Raw genomic sequence first — 19,685 nt, 5'->3', positions numbered from 1 at the left:
GCAAATTATTTTGGCAAATTATTTTGTGAGGCAAATTATTTTGGGAGGCAAAATTATTTTGGCAAATTATTTTGGGAGGCAAATTCTTTTGGCAAATTATTTTGGGAGGCTAATTATTTTGGCAAATTATTTTGGGAGGCAAATTATTTTGGGATGCAAATTATTTTGGGAGGCAAATTATTTTGGGATGCAAATTATTTTGGGAGGCAAATTATTTTGGGATGCAAATTATTTTGGGAGGCAAATTATTTTGGCAAATTATTTTGGCAGGCAAATTATTTTGGCAAATTATTTTGGGAGGCAAATTATTTTGGCAGATTATTTTGGGAGGCAAATTATTTTGGCAAATTATTTTGGGAGGCAAATTATTTTGGGAGGCAAATTATTTTGGCAAATTATTTTGGGAGGAAAATTATTTTGGGAGGCAAATTATTTTGGCAAATTATTTTGGGAGGCAAATTATTTTGGCAAATTATTTTGGGAGGCAAATTATTTTGGGAGGCAAATTATTTTGGCAAATTATTTTGTGAGGCAAATTATTTTGGGAGGCAAAATTATTTTGGCAAATTATTTTGGGAGGCAAATTCTTTTGGCAAATTATTTTGGGAGGCTAATTATTTTGGCAAATTATTTTGGGAGGCAAATTATTTTGGGATGCAAATTATTTTGGGAGGCAAATTATTTTGGGATGCAAATTATTTTGGGAGGCAAATTATTTTGGCAAATTATTTTGGGAGGCAAATTATTTTGGCAAATTATTTTGGCAGGCAAATTATTTTGGCAAATTATTTTGGGAGGCAAATTATTTTGGCAGATTATTTTGGGAGGCAAATTATTTTGGCAAATTATTTTGGGAGGCAAATTATTTTGGCAAATTATTTTGGGAGGAAAATTATTTTGGCAAATTATTTTGGGAGGCAAATTATTTTGGGAGGCAAATTATTTTGGCAAATTATTTTGGGAAGCAAATTATTTTGGCAAATTATTTTAGGGAAATTATTTTGGGAGGCCATTATTTGACACTTTGGTTGTTGAGAAACAGCTCCTAAAACATTATTTTACACTTTTGGTTGTTGAGAAACAGCTCCTAAAACATTATTTGACACTTTTGGTTGTTGAAAAACAGCTTCTAACCATTATTTGACACTTTGGTTGTTGAGAAACAGCTCCTAAAACATTATTTTACACTTTTGGTTGTTGAGAAACAGCTCCGAAAACATTATTTGACACTTTTGGTTGTTGAAAAACAGCTTCTAACCATTATTTGACACTTTAATTGTTGAGAAACAGCTCCTAAAACATTATTTGACACTTTTGGTTGTTGAAAAACAGCTTCTAACCATTATTTGACACTTTGGTTGTTGAGAAACAGCTCCTAAAACATTATTTTACACTTTTGGTTATTGAGAAACAGCTCCTAAAACATTATTTGACACTTTTGGTTGTTGAAAAACAGCTTCTAACCATTATTTGACACTTTGGTTGTTGAGAAACAGCTCCTAAAACATTATTTTACACTTTTGGTTATTGAGAAACAGCTCCTAAAACATTATTTGACACTTTTGGTTGTTGAAAAACAGCTTCTAACCATTATTTGACACTTTGGTTGTTGAGAAACAGCTCCTAAAACATTATTTTACACTTTTGGTTGTTGAGAAACGGCTCCTAAAACATTATTTGACACTTTTGGTTGTTGAAAAACAGCTTCTAACCATTATTTGACACTTTGGTTGTTGAGAAACAGCTCCTAAAACATTATTTTACACTTTTGGTTATTGAGAAACAGCTCCTAAAACATTATTTGACACTTTTGGTTGTTGAAAAACAGCTTCTAACCATTATTTGACACTTTGGTTGTTGAGAAACAGCTCCTAAAACATTATTTTACACTTTTGGTTTTTGAGAAACAGCTCCTAAAACATTATTTGACACTTTTGGTTGTTGAAAAACAGCTTCTAACCATTATTTGACACTTTGGTTGTTGAGAAACAGCTCCTAAAACATTATTTTACACTTTTGGTTATTGAGAAACAGCTCCTAAAACATTATTTGACACTTTTGGTTGTTGAAAAACAGCTTCTAACCATTATTTGACACTTTGGTTGTTGAGAAACAGCTCCTAAAACATTATTTTACACTTTTGGTTATTGAGAAACAGCTCCTAAAACATTATTTGACACTTTTGGTTGTTGAAAAACAGCTTCTAACCATTATTTGACACTTTGGTTGTTGAGAAACAGCTCCTAAAACATTATTTTACACTTTTGGTTGTTGAGAAACAGCTCCTAAAACATTATTTGACACTTTTGGTTGTTGAAAAACAGCTTCTAACCATTATTTGACACTTTGGTTGTTGAGAAACAGCTCCTAAAACATTATTTGACACTTTTGGTTGTTGAAAAACAGCTTCTAACCATTATTTGATACTTTGGTTGTTGAGAAACAGCTCCTAAAACATTATTTGCCAAATTATTTTGGGAGGCAAATTATTTTGGGAGGCAAATTATTTTTGCAAATTATTTTGGGAGGCAAATTATTTTGGCAAATTATTTTGGGAGGCAAATTATTTTGGCAAATTATTTTGGGAGGCAAATTATTTTGGCAAATTATTTTGGGAGGCAAATTATTTTGGGAGGCAAATTATTTTTGCAAATTATTTTGGGAGGCAAATTATTTTGGCAAATTATTTTGGGAGGCAAATTATTTTGGCAAATTATTTTGGGAGGCAAATTATTTTGGCAAATTATTTTGGGAGGCAAATTATTTTGGGAGGCAAATTATTTTGGCAAATTATTTTGTGAGGCAAATTATTTTGGGAGGCAAAATTATTTTGGCAAATTATTTTGGGAGGCAAATTCTTTTGGCAAATTATTTTGGGAGGCTAATTATTTTGGCAAATTATTTTGGGAGGCAAATTATTTTGGGATGCAAATTATTTTGGGAGGCAAATTATTTTGGGATGCAAATTATTTTGGGAGGCAAATTATTTTGGCAAATTATTTTGGGAGGCAAATTATTTTGGCAGGCAAATTATTTTGGCAAATTATTTTGGGAGGCAAATTATTTTGGCAGATTATTTTGGGAGGCAAATTATTTTGGCAAATTATTTTGGGAGGCAAATTATTTTGGGAGGCAAATTATTTTGGCAAATTATTTTGGGAGGAAAATTATTTTGGCAAATTATTTTGGGAGGCAAATTATTTTGGGAGGCAAATTATTTTGGGAGGCAAATTATTTTGGGAGGCAAATTATTTTGGCAAATTATTTTGGGAAGCAAATTATTTTGGCAAATTATTTTGGGAGGCCATTATTTGACACTTTGGTTGTTGAGAAACAGCTCCTAAAACATTATTTTACACTTTGGTTGTTGAGAAACAGCTCCTAAAACATTATTTTACACTTTTGGTTATTGAGAAACAGCTCCTAAAACATTATTTGACACTTTTGGTTGTTGAAAAACAGCTTCTAACCATTATTTGACACTTTGGTTGTTGAGAAACAGCTCCTAAAACATTATTTTACACTTTTGGTTATTGAGAAACAGCTCCTAAAACATTATTTGACACTTTTGGTTGTTGAAAAACAGCTTCTAACCATTATTTGACACTTTGGTTGTTGAGAAACAGCTCCTAAAACATTATTTTACACTTTTGGTTGTTGAGAAACAGCTCCTAAAACATTATTTGACACTTTTGGTTGTTGAAAAACAGCTTCTAACCATTATTTGACACTTTGGTTGTTGAGAAACAGCTCCTAAAACATTATTTGACACTTTTGGTTGTTGAGAAACAGCTCCTAAAACATTATTTGCCAAATTATTTTGGGAGGCAAATTATTTTGGGAGGCAAATTATTTTTGCAAATTATTTTGGGAGGCAAATTATTTTGGCAAATTATTTTGGGAGGCAAATTATTTTGGCAAATTATTTTGGGAGGCAAATTATTTTGGCAAATTATTTTGGGAGGCAAATTATTTTGGCAAATTATTTTGGGAGGCAAATTATTTTGGGAGGCAAATTATTTTTGCAAATTATTTTGGGAGGCAAATTATTTTGGCAAATTATTTTGGGAGGCAAATTATTTTGGCAAATTATTTTGGGAGGCAAATTATTTTGGCAAATTATTTTGGGAGGCAAATTATTTTGGGAGGCAAATTATTTTGGCAAATTATTTTGTGAGGCAAATTATTTTGGGAGGCAAAATTATTTTGGCAAATTATTTTGGGAGGCAAATTCTTTTGGCAAATTATTTTGGGAGGCTAATTATTTTGGCAAATTATTTTGGGAGGCAAATTATTTTGGGATGCAAATTATTTTGGGAGGCAAATTATTTTGGGATGCAAATTATTTTGGGAGGCAAATTATTTTGGCAAATTATTTTGGGAGGCAAATTATTTTGGCAGGCAAATTATTTTGGCAGGCAAATTATTTTGGCAAATTATTTTGGGAGGCAAATTATTTTGGCAGATTATTTTGGGAGGCAAATTATTTTGGCAAATTATTTTGGGAGGCAAATTATTTTGGGAGGCAAATTATTTTGGCAAATTATTTTGGGAGGAAAATTATTTTGGCAAATTATTTTGGGAGGCAAATTATTTTGGGAGGCAAAATATTTTGGGAGGCAAATTATTTTGGCAAATTATTTTGGGAAGCAAATTATTTTGGCAAATTATTTTGGGAGGCCATTATTTGACACTTTGGTTGTTGAGAAACAGCTCCTAAAACATTATTTTACACTTTTGGTTGTTGAGAAACAGCTCCTAAAACATTATTTGACACTTTTGGTTGTTGAAAAACAGCTTCTAACCATTATTTGACACTTTGGTTGTTGAGAAACAGCTCCTAAAACATTATTTTACACTTTTGGTTGTTGAGAAACAGCTCCGAAAACATTATTTGACACTTTTGGTTGTTGAAAAACAGCTTCTAACCATTATTTGACACTTTAATTGTTGAGAAACAGCTCCTAAAACATTATTTGACACTTTTGGTTGTTGAAAAACAGCTTCTAACCATTATTTGACACTTTGGTTGTTGAGAAACAGCTCCTAAAACATTATTTTACACTTTTGGTTATTGAGAAACAGCTCCTAAAACATTATTTGACACTTTTGGTTGTTGAAAAACAGCTTCTAACCATTATTTGACACTTTGGTTGTTGAGAAACAGCTCCTAAAACATTATTTTACACTTTTGGTTATTGAGAAACAGCTCCTAAAACATTATTTGACACTTTTGGTTGTTGAAAAACAGCTTCTAACCATTATTTGACACTTTGGTTGTTGAGAAACAGCTCCTAAAACATTATTTTACACTTTTGGTTGTTGAGAAACGGCTCCTAAAACATTATTTTACACTTTTGGTTGTTGAAAAACAGCTTCTAACCATTATTTGACACTTTGGTTGTTGAGAAACAGCTCCTAAAACATTATTTTACACTTTTGGTTATTGAGAAACAGCTCCTAAAACATTATTTGACACTTTTGGTTGTTGAAAAACAGCTTCTAACCATTATTTGACACTTTGGTTGTTGAGAAACAGCTCCTAAAACATTATTTTACACTTTTGGTTTTTGAGAAACAGCTCCTAAAACATTATTTGACACTTTTGGTTGTTGAAAAACAGCTTCTAACCATTATTTGACACTTTGGTTGTTGAGAAACAGCTCCTAAAACATTATTTTACACTTTTGGTTATTGAGAAACAGCTCCTAAAACATTATTTGACACTTTTGGTTGTTGAAAAACAGCTTCTAACCATTATTTGACACTTTGGTTGTTGAGAAACAGCTCCTAAAACATTATTTTACACTTTTGGTTATTGAGAAACAGCTCCTAAAACATTATTTGACACTTTTGGTTGTTGAAAAACAGCTTCTAACCATTATTTGACACTTTGGTTGTTGAGAAACAGCTCCTAAAACATTATTTTACACTTTTGGTTGTTGAGAAACAGCTCCTAAAACATTATTTGACACTTTTGGTTGTTGAAAAACAGCTTCTAACCATTATTTGACACTTTGGTTGTTGAGAAACAGCTCCTAAAACATTATTTTACACTTTTGGTTGTTGAGAAACAGCTCCTAAAACATTATTTGACACTTTTGGTGGTGAAAAACAGCTTCTAACCATTATTTGACACTTTGGTTGTTGAGAAACAGCTCCTAAAACATTATTTGACACTTTTGGTTGTTGAAAAACAGCTTCTAACCATTATTTGATACTTTGGTTGTTGAGAAACAGCTCCTAAAACATTATTTGCCAAATTATTTTGGGAGGCAAATAATTTTGGGAGGCAAATTATTTTTGCAAATTATTTTGGGAGGCAAATTATTTTGGCAAATTATTTTGGGAGGCAAATTATTTTGGGAGGCAAATTATTTTGGCAAATTATTTTGGGAGGCAAATTATTTTGGCAAATTATTTTGGGAGGCAAATTATTTTGGGAGGCAAATTATTTTTGCAAATTATTTTGGGAGGCAAATTATTTTGGCAAATTATTTTGGGAGGCAAATTATTTTGGCAAATTATTTTGGGAGGCAAATTATTTTGGCAAATTATTTTGGGAGGCAAATTATTTTGGCAAATTATTTTGGGAGGCAAATTATTTTGGCAAATTATTTTGGGAGGCAAAATTATTTTGGCAAATTATTTTGGGAGGCAAATTATTTTGGCAAATTATTTTGGGAGGCAAATTATTTTGGGTGGCAAATTATTTTGGCAAATTATTTTGGGAGGCAAATTATTTTGGCAAATTATTTTGGGAGGCAAATTATTTTGGGAGGCAAATTATTTTGGGAGGCAAATTATTTTGGGATGCAAATTATTTTGGGAGGCAAATTATTTTGGGAGGCAAATTATTTTGGCAAATTATTTTGTGAGGCAAATTATTTTGGGAGGCAAAATTATTTTGGCAAATTATTTTGGGAGGCAAATTCTTTTGGCAAATTATTTTGGGAGGCTAATTATTTTGGCAAATTATTTTGGGAGGCAAATTATTTTGGGATGCAAATTATTTTGGGAGGCAAATTATTTTGGGATGCAAATTATTTTGGGAGGCAAATTATTTTGGGATGCAAATTATTTTGGGAGGCAAATTATTTTGGCAAATTATTTTGGCAGGCAAATTATTTTGGCAGGCAAATTATTTTGGCAAATTATTTTGGGAGGCAAATTATTTTGGCAGATTATTTTGGGAGGCAAATTATTTTGGCAAATTATTTTGGGAGGCAAATTATTTTGGGAGGCAAATTATTTTGGCAAATTATTTTGGGAGGAAAATTATTTTGGGAGGCAAATTATTTTGGCAAATTATTTTGGGAGGCAAATTATTTTGGCAAATTATTTTGGGAGGCAAATTATTTTGGGAGGCAAATTATTTTGGGAGGCAAATTATTTTGGCAAATTATTTTGTGAGGCAAATTATTTTGGGAGGCAAAATTATTTTGGCAAATTATTTTGGGAGGCAAATTCTTTTGGCAAATTATTTTGGGAGGCTAATTATTTTGGCAAATTATTTTGGGAGGCAAATTATTTTGGGATGCAAATTATTTTGGGAGGCAAATTATTTTGGGATGCAAATTATTTTGGGAGGCAAATTATTTTGGCAAATTATTTTGGGAGGCAAATTATTTTGGCAAATTATTTTGGCAGGCAAATTATTTTGGCAAATTATTTTGGGAGGCAAATTATTTTGGCAGATTATTTTGGGAGGCAAATTATTTTGGCAAATTATTTTGGGAGGCAAATTATTTTGGGAGGCAAATTATTTTGGCAAATTATTTTGGGAGGAAAATTATTTTGGCAAATTATTTTGGGAGGCAAATTATTTTGGGAGGCAAATTATTTTGGGAGGCAAATTATTTTGGCAAATTATTTTGGGAAGCAAATTATTTTGGCAAATTATTTTAGGGAAATTATTTTGGGAGGCCATTATTTGACACTTTGGTTGTTGAGAAACAGCTCCTAAAACATTATTTTACACTTTTGGTTGTTGAGAAACAGCTCCTAAAACATTATTTGACACTTTTGGTTGTTGAAAAACAGCTTCTAACCATTATTTGACACTTTGGTTGTTGAGAAACAGCTCCTAAAACATTATTTTACACTTTTGGTTGTTGAGAAACAGCTCCGAAAACATTATTTGACACTTTTGGTTGTTGAAAAACAGCTTCTAACCATTATTTGACACTTTAATTGTTGAGAAACAGCTCCTAAAACATTATTTGACACTTTTGGTTGTTGAAAAACAGCTTCTAACCATTATTTGACACTTTGGTTGTTGAGAAACAGCTCCTAAAACATTATTTTACACTTTTGGTTATTGAGAAACAGCTCCTAAAACATTATTTGACACTTTTGGTTGTTGAAAAACAGCTTCTAACCATTATTTGACACTTTGGTTGTTGAGAAACAGCTCCTAAAACATTATTTTACACTTTTGGTTATTGAGAAACAGCTCCTAAAACATTATTTGACACTTTTGGTTGTTGAAAAACAGCTTCTAACCATTATTTGACACTTTGGTTGTTGAGAAACAGCTCCTAAAACATTATTTTACACTTTTGGTTGTTGAGAAACGGCTCCTAAAACATTATTTGACACTTTTGGTTGTTGAAAAACAGCTTCTAACCATTATTTGACACTTTGGTTGTTGAGAAACAGCTCCTAAAACATTATTTTACACTTTTGGTTATTGAGAAACAGCTCCTAAAACATTATTTTACACTTTTGGTTGTTGAAAAACAGCTTCTAACCATTATTTGACACTTTGGTTGTTGAGAAACAGCTCCTAAAACATTATTTTACACTTTTGGTTTTTGAGAAACAGCTCCTAAAACATTATTTGACACTTTTGGTTGTTGAAAAACAGCTTCTAACCATTATTTGACACTTTGGTTGTTGAGAAACAGCTCCTAAAACATTATTTTACACTTTTGGTTATTGAGAAACAGCTCCTAAAACATTATTTGACACTTTTGGTTGTTGAAAAACAGCTTCTAACCATTATTTGACACTTTGGTTGTTGAGAAACAGCTCCTAAAACATTATTTTACACTTTTGGTTATTGAGAAACAGCTCCTAAAACATTATTTGACACTTTTGGTTGTTGAAAAACAGCTTCTAACCATTATTTGACACTTTGGTTGTTGAGAAACAGCTCCTAAAACATTATTTTACACTTTTGGTTGTTGAGAAACAGCTCCTAAAACATTATTTGACACTTTTGGTTGTTGAAAAACAGCTTCTAACCATTATTTGACACTTTGGTTGTTGAGAAACAGCTCCTAAAACATTATTTGACACTTTTGGTTGTTGAAAAACAGCTTCTAACCATTATTTGATACTTTGGTTGTTGAGAAACAGCTCCTAAAACATTATTTGCCAAATTATTTTGGGAGGCAAATTATTTTGGGAGGCAAATTATTTTTGCAAATTATTTTGGGAGGCAAATTATTTTGGCAAATTATTTTGGGAGGCAAATTATTTTGGGAGGCAAATTATTTTGGGAGGCAAATTATTTTGGGAGGCAAATTATTTTTGCAAATTATTTTGGGAGGCAAATTATTTTGGCAAATTATTTTGGGAGGCAAATTATTTTGGCAAATTATTTTGGGAGGCAAATTATTTTGGCAAATTATTTTGGGAGGCAAATTATTTTGGCAAATTATTTTGGGAGGCAAATTATTTTGGGAGGCAAATTATTTTGGCAAATTATTTTGTGAGGCAAATTATTTTGGGAGGCAAAATTATTTTGGCAAATTATTTTGGGAGGCAAATTCTTTTGGCAAATTATTTTGGGAGGCTAATTATTTTGGCAAATTATTTTGGGAGGCAAATTATTTTGGGATGCAAATTATTTTGGGAGGCAAATTATTTTGGGATGCAAATTATTTTGGGAGGCAAATTATTTTGGGAGGCAAATTATTTTGGCAAATTATTTTGGCAGGCAAATTATTTTGGCAAATTATTTTGGGAGGCAAATTATTTTGGGAGGCAAATTATTTTGGCAAATTATTTTGGGAAGCAAATTATTTTGGCAAATTATTTTAGGGAAATTATTTTGGGAGGCCATTATTTGACACTTTGGTTGTTGAGAAACAGCTCCTAAAACATTATTTTACACTTTTGGTTGTTGAGAAACAGCTCCTAAAACATTATTTGACACTTTTGGTTGTTGAAAAACAGCTTCTAACCATTATTTGACACTTTGGTTGTTGAGAAACAGCTCCTAAAACATTATTTTACACTTTTGGTTGTTGAGAAACAGCTCCGAAAACATTATTTGACACTTTTGGTTGTTGAAAAACAGCTTCTAACCATTATTTGACACTTTAATTGTTGAGAAACAGCTCCTAAAACATTATTTGACACTTTTGGTTGTTGAAAAACAGCTTCTAACCATTATTTGACACTTTGGTTGTTGAGAAACAGCTCCTAAAACATTATTTTACACTTTTGGTTATTGAGAAACAGCTCCTAAAACATTATTTGACACTTTTGGTTGTTGAAAAACAGCTTCTAACCATTATTTGACACTTTGGTTGTTGAGAAACAGCTCCTAAAACATTATTTTACACTTTTGGTTATTGAGAAACAGCTCCTAAAACATTATTTGACACTTTTGGTTGTTGAAAAACAGCTTCTAACCATTATTTGACACTTTGGTTGTTGAGAAACAGCTCCTAAAACATTATTTTACACTTTTGGTTGTTGAGAAACGGCTCCTAAAACATTATTTGACACTTTTGGTTGTTGAAAAACAGCTTCTAACCATTATTTGACACTTTGGTTGTTGAGAAACAGCTCCTAAAACATTATTTTACACTTTTGGTTATTGAGAAACAGCTCCTAAAACATTATTTGACACTTTTGGTTGTTGAAAAACAGCTTCTAACCATTATTTGACACTTTGGTTGTTGAGAAACAGCTCCTAAAACATTATTTTACACTTTTGGTTTTTGAGAAACAGCTCCTAAAACATTATTTGACACTTTTGGTTGTTGAAAAACAGCTTCTAACCATTATTTGACACTTTGGTTGTTGAGAAACAGCTCCTAAAACATTATTTTACACTTTTGGTTATTGAGAAACAGCTCCTAAAACATTATTTGACACTTTTGGTTGTTGAAAAACAGCTTCTAACCATTATTTGACACTTTGGTTGTTGAGAAACAGCTCCTAAAACATTATTTTACACTTTTGGTTATTGAGAAACAGCTCCTAAAACATTATTTGACACTTTTGGTTGTTGAAAAACAGCTTCTAACCATTATTTGACACTTTGGTTGTTGAGAAACAGCTCCTAAAACATTATTTTACACTTTTGGTTGTTGAGAAACAGCTCCTAAAACATTATTTGACACTTTTGGTTGTTGAAAAACAGCTTCTAACCATTATTTGACACTTTGGTTGTTGAGAAACAGCTCCTAAAACATTATTTGACACTTTTGGTTGTTGAAAAACAGCTTCTAACCATTATTTGATACTTTGGTTGTTGAGAAACAGCTCCTAAAACATTATTTGCCAAATTATTTTGGGAGGCAAATAATTTTGGGAGGCAAATTATTTTTGCAAATTATTTTGGGAGGCAAATTATTTTGGCAAATTATTTTGGGAGGCAAATTATTTTGGCAAATTATTTTGGGAGGCAAATTATTTTGGCAAATTATTTTGGGAGGCAAATTATTTTGGCAAATTATTTTGGGAGGCAAATTATTTTGGGAGGCAAATTATTTTGGGAGGCAAATTATTTTTGCAAATTATTTTGGGAGGCAAATTATTTTGGCAAATTATTTTGGGAGGCAAATTATTTTGGCAAATTATTTTGGGAGGCAAATTATTTTGGCAAATTATTTTGGGAGGCAAAATTATTTTGGCAAATTATTTTGGGAGGCAAATTATTTTGGCAAATTATTTTGGGAGGCAAATTATTTTGGGTGGCAAATTATTTTGGCAAATTATTTTGGGAGGCAAATTATTTTGGCAAATTATTTTGGGAGGCAAATTATTTTGGCAAATTATTTTGGGAGGCAAATTATTTTGGGAGGCAAATTATTTTGGGATGCAAATTATTTTGGGAGGCAAATTATTTTGGGAGGCAAATTATTTTGGCAAATTATTTTGTGAGGCAAATTATTTTGGGAGGCAAAATTATTTTGGCAAATTATTTTGGGAGGCAAATTCTTTTGGCAAATTATTTTGGGAGGCTAATTATTTTGGCAAATTATTTTGGGAGGCAAATTATTTTGGGATGCAAATTATTTTGGGAGGCAAATTATTTTGGGATGCAAATTATTTTGGGAGGCAAATTATTTTGGGATGCAAATTATTTTGGGAGGCAAATTATTTTGGCAGGCAAATTATTTTGGCAAATTATTTTGGGAGGCAAATTATTTTGGCAGATTATTTTGGGAGGCAAATTATTTTGGCAAATTATTTTGGGAGGCAAATTATTTTGGGAGGCAAATTATTTTGGGAGGAAAATTATTTTGGGAGGCAAATTATTTTGGCAAATTATTTTGGGAGGCAAATTATTTTGGCAAATTATTTTGGGAGGCAAATTATTTTGGGAGGCAAATTATTTTGGCAAATTATTTTGTGAGGCAAATTATTTTGGGAGGCAAAATTATTTTGGCAAATTATTTTGGGAGGCAAATTCTTTTGGCAAATTATTTTGGGAGGCAAATTATTTTGGCAAATTATTTTGGGAGGCAAATTATTTTGGCAAATTATTTTGGGAGGCAAATTATTTTGGGAGGCAAATTATTTTTGCAAATTATTTTGGGAGGCAAATTATTTTGGCAAATTATTTTGGGAGGCAAATTATTTTGGCAAATTATTTTGGGAGGCAAATTATTTTGGCAAATTATTTTGGGAGGCAAATTATTTTGGCAAATTATTTTGGGAGGCAAATTATTTTGGGAGGCAAATTATTTTGGGAGGCAAATTATTTTGGCAAATTATTTTGTGAGGCAAATTATTTTGGGAGGCAAAATTATTTTGGCAAATTATTTTGGGAGGCAAATTCTTTTGGCAAATTATTTTGGGAGGCTAATTATTTTGGCAAATTATTTTGGGAGGCAAATTATTTTGGGATGCAAATTATTTTGGGAGGCAAATTATTTTGGGATGCAAATTATTTTGGGAGGCAAATTATTTTGGCAAATTATTTTGGGAGGCAAATTATTTTGGCAGGCAAATTATTTTGGCAAATTATTTTGGCAGATTATTTTGGGAGGCAAATTATTTTGGCAAATTATTTTGGGAGGAAAATTATTTTGGCAAATTATTTTGGGAGGCAAATTATTTTGGGAGGCAAATTATTTTGGCAAATTATTTTGGGAGGCAAATTATTTTGGGAGGCAAATTATTTTGGCAAATTATTTTGGGAAGCAAATTATTTTGGCAAATTATTTTAGGGAAATTATTTTGGGAGGCCATTATTTGACACTTTGGTTGTTGAGAAACAGCTCCTAAAACATTATTTTACACTTTTGGTTGTTGAGAAACAGCTCCTAAAACATTATTTGACACTTTTGGTTGTTGAAAAACAGCTTCTAACCATTATTTGACACTTTGGTTGTTGAGAAACAGCTCCTAAAACATTATTTTACACTTTTGGTTGTTGAGAAACAGCTCCGAAAACATTATTTGACACTTTTGGTTGTTGAAAAACAGCTTCTAACCATTATTTGACACTTTAATTGTTGAGAAACAGCTCCTAAAACATTATTTGACACTTTTGGTTGTTGAAAAACAGCTTCTAACCATTATTTGACACTTTGGTTGTTGAGAAACAGCTCCTAAAACATTATTTTACACTTTTGGTTATTGAGAAACAGCTCCTAAAACATTATTTGACACTTTTGGTTGTTGAAAAACAGCTTCTAACCATTATTTGACACTTTGGTTGTTGAGAAACAGCTCCTAAAACATTATTTTACACTTTTGGTTATTGAGAAACAGCTCCTAAAACATTATTTGACACTTTTGGTTGTTGAAAAACAGCTTCTAACCATTATTTGACACTTTGGTTGTTGAGAAACAGCTCCTAAAACATTATTTTACACTTTTGGTTGTTGAGAAACGGCTCCTAAAACATTATTTGACACTTTTGGTTGTTGAAAAACAGCTTCTAACCATTATTTGACACTTTGGTTGTTGAGAAACAGCTCCTAAAACATTATTTTACACTTTTGGTTATTGAGAAACAGCTCCTAAAACATTATTTGACACTTTTGGTTGTTGAAAAACAGCTTCTAACCATTATTTGACACTTTGGTTGTTGAGAAACAGCTCCTAAAACATTATTTTACACTTTTGGTTTTTGAGAAACAGCTCCTAAAACATTATTTGACACTTTTGGTTGTTGAAAAACAGCTTCTAACCATTATTTGACACTTTGGTTGTTGAGAAACAGCTCCTAAAACATTATTTTACACTTTTGGTTATTGAGAAACAGCTCCTAAAACATTATTTGACACTTTTGGTTGTTGAAAAACAGCTTCTAACCATTATTTGACACTTTGGTTGTTGAGAAACAGCTCCTAAAACATTATTTTACACTTTTGGTTATTGAGAAACAGCTCCTAAAACATTATTTGACACTTTTGGTTGTTGAAAAACAGCTTCTAACCATTATTTGACACTTTGGTTGTTGAGAAACAGCTCCTAAAACATTATTTTACACTTTTGGTTGTTGAGAAACAGCTCCTAAAACATTATTTGACACTTTTGGTTGTTGAAAAACAGCTTCTAACCATTATTTGACACTTTGGTTGTTGAGAAACAGCTCCTAAAACATTATTTGACACTTTTGGTTGTTGAAAAACAGCTTCTAACCATTATTTGATACTTTGGTTGTTGAGAAACAGCTCCTAAAACATTATTTGCCAAATTATTTTGGGAGGCAAATAATTTTGGGAGGCAAATTATTTTTGCAAATTATTTTGGGAGGCAAATTATTTTGGCAAATTATTTTGGGAGGCAAATTATTTTGGCAAATTATTTTGGGAGGCAAATTATTTTGGCAAATTATTTTGGGAGGCAAATTATTTTGGGAGGCAAATTATTTTGGGAGGCAAATTATTTTTGCAAATTATTTTGGGAGGCAAATTATTTTGGCAAATTATTTTGGGAGGCAAATTATTTTGGCAAATTATTTTGGGAGGCAAAATTATTTTGGCAAATTATTTTGGGAGGCAAAATTATTTTGGCAAATTATTTTGGGAGGCAAATTATTTTGGCAAATTATTTTGGGAGGCAAATTATTTTGGGTGGCAAATTATTTTGGCAAATTATTTTGGGAGGCAAATTATTTTGGCAAATTATTTTGGGAGGCAAATTATTTTGGGAGGCAAATTATTTTGGGATGCAAATTATTTTGGGAGGCAAATTATTTTGGGAGGCAAATTATTTTGGCAAATTATTTTGTGAGGCAAATTATTTTGGGAGGCAAAATTATTTTGGCAAATTATTTTGGGAGGCAAATTCTTTTGGCAAATTATTTTGGGAGGCAAATTATTTTGGGATGCAAATTATTTTGGGAGGCAAATTATTTTGGGATGCAAATTATTTTGGGAGGCAAATTATTTTGGGATGCAAATTATTTTGGGAGGCAAATTATTTTGGGATGCAAATTATTTTGGGAGGCAAATTATTTTGGGATGCAAATTATTTTGGGAGGCAAATTATTTTGGCAAATTATTTTGGCAGGCAAATTATTTTGGCAAATTATTTTGGCAGATTATTTTGGGAGGCAAATTATTTTGGCAAATTATTTTGGGAGGCAAATTATTTTGGGAGGCAAATTATTTTGGGAGGCAAATTATTTTGGCAAATTATTTTGGGAGGAAAATTATTTTGGGAGGCAAATTATTTTGGCAAATTATTTTGGGAGGCAAATTATTTTGGCAAATTATTTTGGGAGGCAAATTATTTTGGGAGGCAAATTATTTTGGGAGGCAAATTATTTTGGCAAATTATTTTGTGAGGCAAATTATTTTGGGAGGCAAAATTATTTTGGCAAATTATTTTGGGAGGCAAATTCTTTTGGCAAATTATTTTGGGAGGCAAATTATTTTGGCAAATTATTTTGGGAGGCAAATTATTTTGGGATGCAAATTATTTTGGGAGGCAAATTATTTTGGGATGCAAATTATTTTGGGAGGCAAATTATTTTGGGATGCAAATTATTTTGGGAGGCAAATTATTTTGGCAAATTATTTTGGCAGGCAAATTATTTTGGCAAATTATTTTGGGAGGCAAATTATTTTGGCAGATTATTTTGGGAGGCAAATTATTTTGGCAAATTATTTTGGGAGGCAAATTATTTTGGGAGGCAAATTATTTTGGGAGGAAAATTATTTTGGCAAATTATTTTGGGAGGAAAATTATTTTGGGAGGCAAATTATTTTGGCAAATTATTTTGGGAGGCAAATTATTTTGGCAAATTATTTTGGGAGGCAAATTATTTTGGCAAATTATTTTGGCAGGCAAATTATTTTGGCAAATTATTTTGGGAGGCAAATTATTTTGGCAGATTATTTTGGGAGGCAAATTATTTTGGCAAATTATTTTGGGAGGCAAATTATTTTGGCAAATTATTTTGGGAGGCAAATTATTTTGGCAAATTATTTTGGGAGGCAAATTATTTTGGCAAATTATTTTGGGAGGCAAATTATTTTGGCAAATTATTTTGGGAGGCAAATTATTTTGGCAAATTATTTTGGGAGGCAAATTATTTTGGCAAATTATTTTGGGAGGCAAATTATTTTGGGAGGCAAATTATTTTGGGAGGCAAATTATTTTGGGAGGCAAATTATTTTGGCAAATTATTTTGGGAAGCAAATTATTTTAGGGAAATTATTTTGGGAGGCCATTATTTGACACTTTGGTTGTTGAGAAACAGCTCCTAAAACATTATTTTACACTTTTGGTTGTTGAGAAACAGCTCCTAAAACATTATTTGACACTTTTGGTTGTTGAAAAACAGCTTCTAACCATTATTTGACACTTTGGTTGTTGAGAAACAGCTCCTAAAACATTATTTTACACTTTTGGTTGTTGAGAAACAGCTCCGAAAACATTATTTGACACTTTTGGTTGTTGAAAAACAGCTTCTAACCATTATTTGACACTTTGGTTGTTGAGAAACAGCTCCTAAAACATTATTTTACACTTTTGGTTGTTGAGAAACAGCTCCTAAAACATTATTTGACACTTTTGGTTGTTGAAAAACAGCTTCTAACCATTATTTGACACTTTGGTTGTTGAGAAACAGCTCCTAAAACATTATTTTACACTTTTGGTTGTTGAGAAACAGCTCCGAAAACATTATTTGACACTTTTGGTTGTTGAAAAACAGCTTCTAACCATTATTTGACACTTTAATTGTTGAGAAACAGCTCCTAAAACATTATTTGACACTTTTGGTTGTTGAAAAACAGCTTCTAACCATTATTTGACACTTTGGTTGTTGAGAAACAGCTCCTAAAACATTATTTTACACTTTTGGTTATTGAGAAACAGCTCCTAAAACATTATTTGACACTTTTGGTTGTTGAAAAACAGCTTCTAACCATTATTTGACACTTTGGTTGTTGAGAAACAGCTCCTAAAACATTATTTTACACTTTTGGTTATTGAGAAACAGCTCCTAAAACATTATTTGACACTTTTGGTTGTTGAAAAACAGCTTCTAACCATTATTTGACACTTTGGTTGTTGAGAAACAGCTCCTAAAACATTATTTTACACTTTTGGTTGTTGAGAAACGGCTCCTAAAACATTATTTGACACTTTTGGTTGTTGAAAAACAGCTTCTAACCATTATTTGACACTTTGGTTGTTGAGAAACAGCTCCTAAAACATTATTTTACACTTTTGGTTATTGAGAAACAGCTCCTAAAACATTATTTGACACTTTTGGTTGTTGAAAAACAGCTTCTAACCATTATTTGACACTTTGGTTGTTGAGAAACAGCTCCTAAAACATTATTTTACACTTTTGGTTTTTGAGAAACAGCTCCTAAAACATTATTTGACACTTTTGGTTGTTGAAAAACAGCTTCTAACCATTATTTGACACTTTGGTTGTTGAGAAACAGCTCCTAAAACATTATTTTACACTTTTGGTTATTGAGAAACAGCTCCTAAAACATTATTTGACACTTTTGGTTGTTGAAAAACAGCTTCTAACCATTATTTGACACTTTGGTTGTTGAGAAACAGCTCCTAAAACATTATTTTACACTTTTGGTTATTGAGAAACAGCTCCTAAAACATTATTTGACACTTTTGGTTGTTGAAAAACAGCTTCTAACCATTATTTGACACTTTGGTTGTTGAGAAACATCTCCTAAAACATTATTTTACACTTTTGGTTATTGAGAAACAGCTCCTAAAACATTATTTGACCCTTTTGGTTGTTGAAAAACAGCTTCTAACCATTATTTGACACTTTGGTTGTTGAGAAACAGCTCCTAAAACATTATTTTACACTTTTGGTTGTTGAGAAACAGCTCCTAAAACATTATTTGACACTTTTGGTTGTTGAAAAAAAGCTTCTAACCATTATTTGACACTTTGGTTGTTGAGAAACAGCTCCTAAAACATTATTTGACACTTTTGGTTGTTGAAAAACAGCTTCTAACCATTATTTGATACTTTGGTTGTTGAGAAACAGCTCCTAAAACATTATTTGCCAAATTATTTTGGGAGGCAAATAATTTTGGGAGGCAAATTATTTTTGCAAATTATTTTGGGAGGCAAATTATTTTGGGAGGCAAATTATTTTGGCAAATTATTTTGTGAGGCAAATTATTTTGGGAGGCAAATTATTTTGGCAAATTATTTTGGGAGGCAAATTATTTTGGGAAGCAAATTATTTTGGCAAATTATTTTGGGAGGAAAATTATTTTGGGAGGCAAATTATTTTGGGAGGCAAATTATTTTGGCAAATTATTTTGGGTGGCAAATTATTTTGGCAAATTATTTTGGGAGGCAAATTCTTTTGGCAAATTATTTTGGGAGGCTAATTATTTTGGCAAATTATTTTGGGAGGCTAATTATTTTGGCAAATTATTTTGGGAGGCAAATTATTTTGGGATGCAAATTATTTTGGGAGGCAAATTATTTTGGCAAATTATTTTGGGAGGCAAATTATTTTGGCAAATTATTTTGGCAGGCAAATTATTTTGGCAAATTATTTTGGGAGGCAAATTATTTTGGCAAATTATTTTGGGAGGCAAATTATTTTGGGAGGCAAATTATTTTGGGAGGCAAATTATTTTGGGAGGCAAATTATTTTGGCAAATTATTAAAATTATTTTTTTATCGTTTTCATGGAATTCTTTTGGAAAACATTGTTTTTAACTTCTGATATTTATGAAAAATAATAAGGAAAAACTAAATGTAGGAAACCTAAAAATGTTTGGGAAACATGCCTCGCACCTTTCAAAATAGCATGAGGATTGATGTAAACCAGCACCCTCCCCATTCTCACCTCTTTCTCGGAATACAGGGACCTGGCAACAATGTCCAGCAGCTTTTTGGTCTCAGCCTGGAACTCATGTTTGGAGAAAGTACCTAGAAGGACGAGGAAGCAATGTTAATGCTGACGTCAAAGCTACAGTGCATTTTGAATGATATTATGTCCTCTCGCGAAGGAGACGGGTAACTGTAAC

At 31.5% G+C, this 19,685-nt stretch overlaps 1 protein-coding gene across 1 annotated transcript in view; it reads right to left on the bottom strand.

Moving 5' to 3' along the window:
* The window catches only part of trap1 (TNF receptor-associated protein 1), a 55,311-nt gene that overhangs the window by 32,976 nt on the left and 2,650 nt on the right, over positions 1-19,685 (bottom strand). The window contains exon 3 of the mRNA XM_080775658.1: positions 19,505-19,587. Coding sequence (XP_080631784.1) covers positions 19,505-19,587 — 83 coding nt within the window. The remainder of the gene's footprint in view (positions 1-19,504; positions 19,588-19,685) is intronic.

The sequence above is a fragment of the Protomyctophum bolini genome, assembly GCF_963924005.1.
Source record: "Protomyctophum bolini genome assembly, chromosome: 11".
Lineage (NCBI taxonomy): Eukaryota > Metazoa > Chordata > Actinopteri > Myctophiformes > Myctophidae > Protomyctophum > Protomyctophum bolini.
This window is presented reverse-complemented; position numbering and strand designations above follow the sequence as displayed.